This window comes from Amphibalanus amphitrite, unplaced genomic scaffold, assembly GCF_019059575.1.
Source record: "Amphibalanus amphitrite isolate SeventyFive unplaced genomic scaffold, NRLGWU_Aamphi_draft 001241F_arrow, whole genome shotgun sequence".
NCBI classification, from domain to species: domain Eukaryota; kingdom Metazoa; phylum Arthropoda; class Thecostraca; order Balanomorpha; family Balanidae; genus Amphibalanus; species Amphibalanus amphitrite.
The window spans coordinates 101,357-113,650 of NW_024882734.1; the positions used below are offsets into that span (position 1 = coordinate 101,357).

At 48.5% G+C, this 12,294-nt stretch overlaps 1 protein-coding gene across 8 annotated transcripts in view; it reads right to left on the reverse strand.

Moving 5' to 3' along the window:
• LOC122371419 (F-actin-uncapping protein LRRC16A-like) overlaps window positions 1–12,294 on the reverse strand; it is a 50,836-nt gene that overhangs the window by 20,028 nt on the left and 18,514 nt on the right. For all 8 annotated transcript variants that reach the window (XM_043347733.1, XM_043347729.1, XM_043347732.1 and 5 more), the window contains one exon: window positions 11,872–12,045. In XM_043347733.1, coding sequence (XP_043203668.1) covers window positions 11,872–12,045 — 174 coding nt within the window. The remainder of the gene's footprint in view (window positions 1–11,871; window positions 12,046–12,294) is intronic.

A 12,294-nucleotide genomic window follows, 5' to 3' on the forward strand; every position in this document is an offset into this window, starting at 1 on the left:
TTCTTTTCGTCCTCACTGCTGGCATATCGTCGTCGTCGCCGGCCACCGCCGATCCCCAAAAGTCCACCACGGGCTCCCAGGCGGGTGACTCGGCCACCTTTGTCGCTCCGTCAGCTCCGCCAGCCGCCGGCCGAGTCACCGACTCAGACTCGGAGTCCGGGCCGGGCGGAGCCATGTCCACGCCCGGAGTCAGAGTCACCGGGAGTCACAGAAGACAGCCGGGGTGGATCGAAGACGGCCGGGTGACGCTCCTCCACAGGGGCGGCAGATTCTCGCCGAGTCTGATTCACCGGGTCACACCCCGGTACGGAACCGCTAGCCCGCAGAACGGCAGATACCACGGTGGGTGAATCACAGGGTTACACCCATCGGCCTACTGCTGCGCCCGCTTATGGGCAGCCGGGTCAACGCCGTCGAACTCGCTAAGACGCAATCACTGAAGTCCCATGAGTTCTGGAAGTTCACTTGCCGTCACTAAATATAATTACGCGTGTCGTATGACACCACTACCGGAAACCGCGTGCCATTTGACACCGCACATACGCCACCACTTGTCGCCTCTCATCAACAAACGGTCGAAAGTGTTCCGATGCGGCCGATGTTGCTTATCACACCACAACGCGTTGTGACGTCACTGGCCACCAAATCTTCACTTCCGACAGCACGCAGACCACCGTACGCGCCTCCCGTGCGTTCCCGCCCGCTCCGCCGCGGTCAGCCCGGGCCGATCTCCGCGGCGTTCTGGGCCGGCGGCGGCGGCGGGTAGCCGGGCCGAGCGGCTGGGTGTCAGCCAGAGGTAAATATAGCCGGCGGGCGGCGGCCGCTCGGCCGATTAAGGCGAGAGATGCCCCCACACTCGTACAGTCTGTCTTAAAAGTACCGCGCAAAGTGACGGTGGATCCATCAAGCCTGACCGATGAAGGACTGCCAAATTTGAGTCACCGAAGCAATGGACATCCTCGTCCATTCCCCAGCTCCATTGGTTCGGTGACTTTCAAATTATAGCAGGTCCTTCCTCGGTCAGGCTTGATGGATCCACCGTCACTTTGCGCGGTACTTTTAAGACAGACTGTACAGTCTGTCTTAAAAGTACCGCGCAAAGTGACGGTGGATCCATCAAGCCTGACCGAGGAAGGGCCTGCTATAATTTGAAAGTCACCGAACCAATGGAGCTGGGGAATGGACGAGGATGTCCATTGCTTCGGTGACTCAAATTTGGCAGTCCTTCATCGGTCAGGCTTGATGGATCCACCGTCACTTTGCGCGGTACTTTTAAGACAGACTGTACAGTAGGTCTACTAAAAAAGTCCCCCGCTCCAGATGCGGCCGGCCGGCCGAACCCCCGGATTCCAGCCCCGACTCTATTGCGCAGGCCGCGGCAGCGACACGGGTCAGGTCGCGGCGCCCGGCGAGTGGGTCAGTTGGCGGCGGCCGGCCGTGGAGTGAGGACGCCGTGTGTGGGGCGCAGAGATGCCGCAGTGCAGAGGAGGGGAAGATAATGACCTGCACGATGCCGGAAATGATGCCTTTGTGATCTAAATTAAACACCTGCAGGGCATATCCTCCCTTGCCCCATTCCTATTTTATCATAATCCTTCAATAATCCGTAATGGCCATTCAACGCAAGCAAGCAAACAAAACAACCCGTTTAGCGGCGACATCATCTCGGATAAAAAAGCGACAGTGATGATTAGAATAGAGTTAGCGCGAGGGGCAAATCGAGGGATATAACTATATGTATCATCACATACCGAGTATTTTATTCCCATCTAGCGAATTAAGATTGGGAATCTTGACCAACAGGTCAGCGGCCGTTCTAGACACAGATAAATGCTTTGTTTTCGGTCGCATCACTATCTGCAATAATTCGAAGCGAGGTTTAACCCTCGCCGGCCGATAAGAAGGGGTGGATGCCGCCACCATGTATTTTTTTGCGGTAGCTCAAAGCACACTGATGATAGAAGGCTGACATTTCACATGCCTTACATTTCATTCAAGCCGTATCACTTGACATCAACCACGTTTTCAGGTCAGGTCACTTAACTATGACGTCTTAAGTAAACCTCTGCACGGTTGTCGGTTATAAAATGATGCAATCCGCAATGCACTTAGTGTCATATACGCATAATGGGGAATTATGGAAACTGTTAATTTGGCGTCGGAAATGATCTGAAACTATACCTCAAGAACATGAAATCGTGACTTCATACATTCTTGTCAAGGTCTAATGTTTCACTTTTGCATTGTTCACCTTGCGTGACGTCATTTATGACGTCACTAGGGTCATAGGAGTGCTTCGTCAATAACTCCCGATCAAAATGAGCTAGCCAGTCGGGACAACCATCAATGGATTTTGCAAAACTTGCCGAATCAAATGTTATGCAACATGTCCTCCTTTCAACAGCTTCGTGACCTGCGTTTCCCTTACATGACATTGACCTGAGGTAAACATCCTAAATTGCTTCACCTAAACAAAAAAGCATATAAATCGACGCGTCTCAGAACAGAAAACACGATTGTATCGAAATGACGATAATGCGTTTAGTTATTTACCAAAAACCGATCAAATGCCTTGGGGCCCTTGACCTGCCCTAAGAGGTCACTGATATTTTAAAATGGGGTAACAGTCGCTGCGTCACGTAACGACGTAAGCGCTCGTTTTGTCCGCGAGGCTCTAGCAGCTAGCTCAATTATAGGAGCTAAACATGGGGTCGGGGAATTGCTCCCTTCTCACTCACCAGTAGCGGCGGAACATCTTCAATCAAGGGGGGGGGGGGCACTGCCGACTTTTGGTCCCATTCTCTCCATGCAACGTCCATAGGGCTAATTTAAAATGCCAAAATCAAAGGGGGGGGCACGGTGCCCGGGTGCCCTCCCCGTTCCGCCGCCTATGTCACTCACTATTTGGCCGCGACAGTGTTTGCAATTATTGTTAAAATCTAGCATTTTAAGATTTCAAATGACCCATTTTTTCCCGCCCAAGTCTTTCAATTCAAGGTCATAACACCAGGTCACGTCAAGTGACGTTACCTCAAGGAAAGTTCATGTGCTTATCATATCTAAATACACCGACTAACCGATCGCTTCAGAACTTTCAGCGATTTTAATGGGAAACAGTATATGTATTTAAAACGTTTACTTTGCAAGTTTGACCTTGTTGACAGAAAGGCTGGGTCAATTTTGAGATCGCTCAAGTCAATGGGAGAAAAAAGAGCTGCGCTTTTTTGGACGGAACGCATAATAAACACTCGGGCCATCTTTTTCGGTCTGAAAAGGCCCTTGCAGGGCTATGACATGACATAACTATGCTCATGGTGTAGTAATTGGGTTGTGAGAGCCAGCGACTGTGATCTGCGGAAGCGAGACTGTTCGCGTGGGACGATTGCCCTGTCGGGACGGTCCAGCCGTCTCCCAAACGGTCACCCGAAGAGGATTATGTGTCCTGGAGTGGATCCGACATCAACTACAGGTTGGCTGGTGGGGTGACCTCCAGACCAGAGAGGGAAGCATGAACACTAGGGGCGACGCGGATTGGTTTTTCCTGAGGATAGCGAGGACGGAAGGAATCTAGCACCCTTGAACCTTCCTTATACTGAATGTATCTCAGGCTGTTAACCCGCGAGTTGCTGGGGGGAGGGGGCATTAAACACCCCCACTTTTTGCGCCGCGCTATAGCATAAAAACGGCGCGTCGCAGGCGCGCCAAATTTTAAGTACCCGTAGGGAATTGATCGAAGATTATTGTGGCAAAGTTAAAAAAAAAAATCGGTCGGAAAATTTTGGAGCTATCGAGGTTTTAGTGACGTCATGATTTCTGAGTTTTCGACCAAAAACGCCATATATTCACAAATCATATAAAATCACAGAATAGACATACAGACATGCCGTAAACGCTGTTAGACTGCCAATACCATGAACAATCAAATGGCTATCTTCGATTTTTTATTATCGTTCCACACTTTCCACAATCTTGAAATGAATCTTGGCAATTTTTCGTGACTTCTTCACCACCATGATACATGCATTTCTTAAATTGAACTTTTTGAACCAAACACGTGCACATATGATAAAATAAATGCCACCATCGTGTTCTACGCCCAAAATTACCCATAAAACACGTGTCATAGACTGCAAATACCAGTTTTGATATTTGGGGATATGTGCTTAGGGGTCGGGTAAAATACCTGATAAATACCTACCTGATTGACCTGACCTTGACCCTGACCTATGTTTGACTGACCCCTACATGTATCTGACACTCTTGTAGGCCTTATATGAAGGATTGTGCACCGTTTTGACAGAGTTTATGACGAGAGGCGCCCATTACGAGGTTCTGAAGTCCATCCTGCTGAAAGCCCGATTTCAGGTGTTTGACCTGACCTTGACCCGACCTGTGACCTCAAAATTCAACTTTAAAGTACTCATCTCACATCTGAAGCGTCTCGTCGCGTTCTTTCGTTTGCCGCCTCGTGCGTTTCGCTGCGCCTATTGGTTCTCGAGTTATCGGCTGGGGGCGTTTAACGCCCCCCCCCCCGCAGCAAACGGCGGGTGGCGAAATACCCCAGCAACTGCCGGGTTAAAATTCCTATGCGTTTTTTCTCGACATCGTCAAGTTGTCATTAACAAAAATATGAAATCCGGGAGGATAAATTAAATATAGAAATTGTGGCCAACAAAACATTATCCAGTTGCGTTCAACATATTCGTAAGCATGTTCACACAGCCAGCTTACATTGAGCTATGTAATTAATTATTTTTGATAGACATGCTTAAGTTATGAAATCAGCTGAAGTGCTTGTAAAGTTCCACGATACGGATCTAATATCCTGCTATGCATTATGACCATTTCTGGTCAGGTCATGTCTTTGAACATAGGCCAAATTTTTCAAATGACCTTCAAGGTCAACTTTTGGTTCATTCGAAGCGTTTTGATAAGAGGAACACGAGGCTGGTAAAATTAATTTCATGCAAGTTTTAAGCTAAAATCTTTTAAGTGTTTGTGGAAAAGCAATTGGTTTTCTCATAATACCGATGGTGGCAGTTGTTATTTACATGCTAAGCCGGTGACCTTAATTAAAGCTGACAATATTATTCAGACATAGCGGTAAAAGAGCTGATTGTTGTGTTAGGTTAGGCCCTTTCGGTCGATTTCAGAGTGGGAAGGATGATAGGAATTAGTGGGAGACAGGGGGCCTGGGCGGGAGTCCTGGACCTCATGCTCCGCTGGGGCCGAGCCCATCACGTGGGTTGGATTGCCCTGACACATGGATAGCCCTGGGCGGTGTTTCACGGCCCCGCGCTGCAGCACGCTGCGCTGCGCTGCTGCATTGTTGCGGCGGTTGATATGAATTCGGCTCCACGCTAGCGTTGCGAGCTTCCGAGTCTGTTGATGTTTAATTGGAAACCCAATGCACCGGTGCGCGCAACGCACCCTGTCTAAGCAAAATTTTACCATCGATGACCTCTAGTGACATGACTTCTGGCGCTATGACCCGATCCGAAATTGGCTGAAGTATTTTTTTCTTCTTTTTGCTACTTTTGACGCTACTTCGAATACCACTTAACCCTATTCCTGGCGGGCTCCGCCGGGACAAGAAACTGGCGGGGGGGGGGGCCGATTCGGCCCCCCCCCCTCAGATCTCAGAAACTACATATCGCAGCGACAAACGGCGAACGGCGTTTGATAGGTCGTTTAAAGATCTACAACTTTTACATAAAACATTTTCAGGTCAGGTCAATATTGAGGTCACTAGAGGTCATCAACAATAAAATGTTTTGGAATTAGTTACCTATATAACTTTTAAACTAAGAAACATAGAGACATAAAACCAATACATTTTTTGTTGCTCTCGCCGAGGCGATGCGAAATAAGTATGTGATGACCTTCACAGGTCAATTTGAAATTTGACCTGAGGTCAAGGTCAGGTCATTCATCAATGAGGTTGTGGGGTATGGTCATGCTGCATACCAAACGACGCGCCTTGACCAGGCGAGCAGTTTGGTACCACTTACAACTACAAGTCTTTAGGGGTGGGACTAAATGCTTACTTCGAAATCTAAGCTACGTTGCGGCATTGGCGGTTATGTGCGGCGTGTATGCCGCATGATTAGTAAGCGGCGACCACTAAATTAAAGACTCAAACGCTCCGACCGGTTCTCAATGAATAACATTGCATACCAAAAATGCCAACCGCTCTCGTCATAAGATATTCAGCTTTAAATAACTAGGTTATCTACATCATCATTTTGAACCAAATTAATACTTTCAACTTAACTCACTCATTCCTTCCTTTGTTGTCTCCAAACAGTCTTTCGATTGTCTGGAAATCGTATGCTAAATCCCGTACCTGTATGCGACTGGTGCATATAAAGGCCGATAAAAGAATTTGAATAGGCTCTGGCATGCGATTTCCTGGCTACCCAAAAAAGTCTGTTTCAGTCTTGCTATCAAAACATGACCTCGCCCGCACAGGGGGGGGGGGGGGGGAGTTGATGCAACCCCCTAAGGTTTTTCGCGAATAACTCGCTTAAAAAGCGGCTGATCGCGACGAAACTTTCAGTACCCTCGCATTGATCAATTTAACACCCATCCTGAAAATTTCATGACCCTGACCCAAATGACCTTTGACCTGTGACCTACTTTTCGAGACCATGTTTGGCCGGAACCGCGATTCAGCGTATGTCGGCTCGCATTAGCAGCGCGTTTGCAGTCTTTTCGTGGTTTCAAGCGTTCAAACATGTGATATGATGTTGCCCCCATGCATTAGGGTGGGTGTCAAGGTCACCTGAAGGTCAGGTCAGGTCATTGACCTTTGGTGACCTCGGTTCACTTTTTCGAGTTTGACATGTTTCTAGGTCAGTTTTTCCGAGCTGAATTCGAATTAAGCAACCACATGAACGTTTACAAAGTAGTTTTGGTGCCTTCGTAACATGTTACGAGGCTGTCAGAGGCGGTTGACACCTACTACAAATACCTGGCAGGACCTCTACTGGTTGACCTGACCTGACCTAACCCGACCTGGCCTAAATGAATGAAGACATCATCTGTGATCAAAACTAGCATGATATTCGTGATCAGCACCCCGAAAAACCCCATAGCAGCCACACTACGACGTTCTAACAGGTCCCAATTTTCCAGCCTTTTGGGTCATTGACCTGACCTGGAAGGTCAACCGATGACCTAGGACCTTGAAATTGGGTATCATCGGCTTTCTCTCGTCACGGGTAACACGCTCGTTTTTTCCGCGAAGCTCTAGCTTGATCAGGAGCGAAACGGCAAGGGGTTATACCTTATACGTTCGCGGCTGAGTATTAATTTGGTTCAAAACAATGATGTAGATAAGTTAGTTATTTAAATCTAAATATCCTATGACGAGAGCGATGGACATTTTTGGTATGCAGTGTTATCCATTGAAAACAGGTCAAAGCTATTGAATTTTTAATTTAGTGGTCGCCGCTTACTAATCATGCGGCATACACGCCGCACATAACCGCCAATGCCGCAACGCAGGTTAGATTTCGAAGTAAGCATTTAGTCTCACCCGTCTTTAGCACCATCATGTCGTGATTTATTGACAGAAAAACGATTTATGACGTCACATGACCTCAGATGACCTTTGCCGGTGCCCCTGTCAATTAGCGGCACCAGGATCATCACCGATGAGATAATCTTCCATAATACTGAAAGAATTGGGTGGTTTTGACTCGTTTACACGAAGCAGGAGGCGTTTCAATATTTTCCCATAGGCTTGCAATGTAAAGGTCACGAGTCTGGCCTGACCTCAGGTCACAGATATTAAAATTCTGAGATATACAAATTGCACATACTGGTACCCTAACTAAAGCCTGAAGAGAAGAAATTGATCGGTCAAAAACTCTAGCTCTGGCGTGATTGCAAACTTTTCTGAGGTAGGGTCACCAAACCGCCTCTGGTGACCTGACCTGAGGTCAGATCAACTCAAAATTTTCAGAAATGTTGCGTAAAAGCCTTTTAGGAAAAGTCAGAAAATTTGAGCTTCCTAGCTCAAAGCGTTTGGGAGAAATAGCCAAAAAACCTCAGGGGGGGGGCTCCTGAGGCCCCCCCCCCCCCGCCAGGAATAGGGTTAAATGCCCAAAGCTGAGTTATAAGAATGATGCTCAATCCCCATTTCTCCTCCAACAGGGCGTGAGAGTCTAGGCAGTCCTGTGGGGCACGAGCTAACAATGATTATCTCATCATCATTGTGGCCATGAACATCTACTGCCATTCTTTAACACCGGTTTCGCTGCGCTGAGCGGTGGCCGTCCCGTTTGTTGGATTCTACAGCTGGCTGGCGGAAAGCGTTACCGGCCGCCCGTCCACCGCCCGCGGGCCGGACCGAGCGGTCCCGCTGACCCTACCTGACCTGAGCCCGGCGCGATATGGGACAGGCAGACGGGGGTTCGGCTAAGCGAAGGCAGCGCCCACTGGTGCTGGGGACTTTTTTAATAGACCTACTGTACACCGCCGCCCACACCTGACCGGCTGGCGTAACGCGGACCCGACTCGGAAGGGTGTCGGCAGGCAGAGAGAGCCGGAACTCTGGGCGGACGGAAACCGCGCCCTGCCGCCCGCCTACCTTCTTCTGCACGGTCACATCCAGACGCAGGCGAGTGACGTCAAACATGACGTCACGTGTGACACCAGGGGTGACGTCACTGAATGACACCCCATTTGGCAGCGTTTCTAGTTATTAATGGGTGGGCATCTCGCAGATGAAGGTGTTCTCTTACGTGTGTTTGTTTTGCCGACGAGAATCGGAGATCCGATGGAACGAGTAGGTGTAGTTATTGCATGTATGACAACGAAATGACATATATTGACCAATCGGAAGTGATTTTGAAATAGTGGGCGACGTCTTCCATTTCAACATCAATCATGGCGTTTGTTTTGCCAATCACATCACTGGGAGCAGATAACCGATCGATCAGCTCTGGAGGTGAGCTCAGACCGGGACCGGCAGCAGCAGCCCGGGCCAACAAGGTGCCGAAAAACAAACAGTGAGAGCGCAGAAGGTGCGCTGGGTTCCGGTCACAAAAAGCGACCTGTGCAGACAAGGCTGCCCTCGAAGGAAAACAAGAACAGAAGGCGCGCTAAAAAAAAAATCACAAACGGCATCCTACGGCAGATTAAGGCTGTCCACAAAAGAGAAAGAGCGCAGAAGTCGTCAATTTTCAACCACAAACGACGCCCTGCGCAAGCGGAATCTGTCCCGACAGTCGGCTAGCGTTTCATCGTACTGGAGCAACGAAGATCAACGGCATTACTGTGTCCGTGAGTAACCAAAGGTAACCTAGCGACAAGCAGAAAGCGGAACTTGGCAAGACACATCCCTGATCCTCCTTCCGCATTGCGCCCTGACAGTCGTCGACAGGCCGCGGAAGGCAGGTAGTGTGGAGCAATATTAGCGATGCGTGATGTAAAATGGGGCGCACGATATCACTCGCCCAGGACAGGAAGAAAGTGTGACGCAAAAAAGACGAGCAATGCCTATAAAATCCATTATTAACTTCGAAACACCTTGAATTGGCGTCATCTGGACACCCTTTGCGAATATTCTGCAGAGTTACATTTTCGTACAAGCACCTGCCCTAGTTCCCTACCAAACGGCCATCACCGATCCAGGACCCGGAGCACCCGGAGGCTCCCCATTTCTCTGCACATGGACTTCGTTTTGAAGACAACCAACAAAAACTTTGTCTATCTTACAAAAAAGGTAATCATGTCTCATTTCGTACCACAATGACCATACTTTGAAGTTGGATCGCTTTCAATAATTTCCCACTCTTATTATCTTCCTATCGACTCCTCTCCGACATCGTTGTTTCTGTCCGCACACGTCCTCCGCTGTTGTGTTGCCCCCTACCTTGAGCCGCCCCGCCCCGGCAGACAGTGCTGGAGCCTGTCCAGGTAAACAGCCACCGATGGCACAGTGCCAGCGGCTGGTCCAACAACACGGGTCGAGCGGCCAAGCGCGACGACGGAAAAGGTCAACGGCGGGCACAACAGAACAGGGGATCGGCGGCGTGTGGGGACAGTGCCGTAGTCTGGGATGCTACCCGATTAACGCATCATACATGAGCAGTGAGACTGACTGATCAGTGACTTCTAAGCAGGGTTGGATAAAAGCCGGCTTAAATTGAATTTATGCCAGCCAGTGGTTTAAACCGGTTTAAACCGGTTTAAACCGGCTTAAATTAATAAAAACCACCTTCAGTCAAAACATCTACTATAACTTATCTTGTGGGTCAGTGTACTCGTTGGTGAATGAGCAGAGTGCACGAAGTCAATACCTGTGTCATTTGGTATTATGTCAACATTTTGGCATGTGATTATGTTGACAATCTGGTCAGTAGGTAACTAAGCTAAGAAACAAAGTAGGGATAAGGCCTAAGCACGTTCTAATCTTAACATTCGGTTTACCGGTTAAAAGTCTCACTTTATTTTACATGTAAAATGTATTCTGACCAATCGTCTGGGGACTGGGCCAGAAACACTAGAAAAAAAATATTTATCATGGTAGGTACTAGGTATCACCCATTCTGTGATTTAATTGCACAGGAAATAATTGTAACAACTCATCATTTATAAATCTTCTGGAATGTTCCTATGGTTTGTGTTTTTTCAGGTAGTGCATGTTGTTTTCTTGGTATAACAGTGTCCCTAACTAATCACACTTATTATTGTTTTTTACATGTACTTTGGAGCCTATAATGGTGGCCGTGCTGTCAATTCCTTTGTTTAGTGTCACTGACTGCTTAAGCAATAGACAGTTCCCTAGTAAATAGGCAATGTTCTGTATGATAGTTCTTAGGCCTTTCCATTCACTGATCCTTGCACCATGCATTTGGCATTAGGTCATGTTTGCTACAGCTTCTCATAAAATTGAAATTGGTTTCTTTATTGAAGCTGTCTCCAAGACCTTTCATTCCATAAACCACCCATGGTTGTGCAAAACACTGCAAATCAAAATAAACATTTGATGCATGGTGATACAGATCAATATAATGAATCACATCAAGTCAACCCCCAGGAAAAAACATTACAAGTTAGCATGTAAAATTGAAAGGTGTGTATAGAAAATGTGAAGAGAAGAAGCAGTTTAACCCAAGTGATGTTGCGACAAGTTAACGTAAGTGGCTTTTATTATGTTGGTGCACGCTGGTTTAAACCGGGGTGGCTTAAATTAGTTTATGCCAGCCGGTTTAATCCATGGATTAAACCGGTTTAAACCGGCTGCTGGCATAAATTTGCCAACCCTGCTTCTAAGTACTCAGCAAGCAAATAAATGTGTTATTATTTGACTGGGAGGAGTCATAGTATGTTAGCGTAAGTGACTGTATCTTATCCAATCATTACCAAGCCATAAGTTAGCAGTATGGCAAGCAAGTAACGACCTACATAGGTTCAACGTCTGACTGAAACTGCATCCCGATTCTGATTTCTGGTTAGCTATTATCCCTCATATTAGGACCCAGACTGCAACCAAGGAGCTGTCCTCAGTCCTCACGATACCAGGTCGTTCTTCGTAAGCACGGACCAAATAAGTCGCGCCTCACATCCGGGCTTCCAGGCATAAAACCACGACCCTCGATCCAGAGTCATGGACCCGCGCACTGGTCCAGACTGAGATTAGAATACTTCGTAAGAGAATACATCCGTTGGTGTGAATCGGTCACCGGAATCGCTAGTGCCAAAATTACTTAAGTGGTTAACGTAACCTGCCATGTTAGCATTATGCGACTATACGTAATACCAGTGCCAGCAGAGTGTATCGGTATATACATACGATCACTGTGACTCAACCGTGCCATCAGTTTGTCCCCGTATCATCAAGTAAGCCACCGGACTGACCTGCTTGCAGCGCTGGGCGTCGCCACAGACGGCCTCTGCCCGCGCGATGGCCTGCTCAGGCGGCCGCTCGGCCTCTGTGGCGGCGCCGCCGGCCTCTCGCAGGGTGCGCACCTGCTCGCGGATCTGCGCCACCAGCCGGTCCAGCATCTGCTGGGCGCTGCTCAGCAGCAGACCCTGTGGAGAGAGGCGGGGTAGGTTGGATGTGAGCAGACCCCGTGTAGCTATACGACACAGACCAGCCGTCCGTAAAGCATAATGCCACTGTCCCGCCGACCGTGGCGCGCTGTGACAAGTTCCCGCCTTCCGTCCCACGCTCTGTCCCAGACCCGCCTACCGTAGCGCGTTACGCCCCCCCCCCCATTCCGACAGTATCTTGTATGGCATGGGCCCACTGCAGATTATAGTGCGTTCTGACAGGGGCCC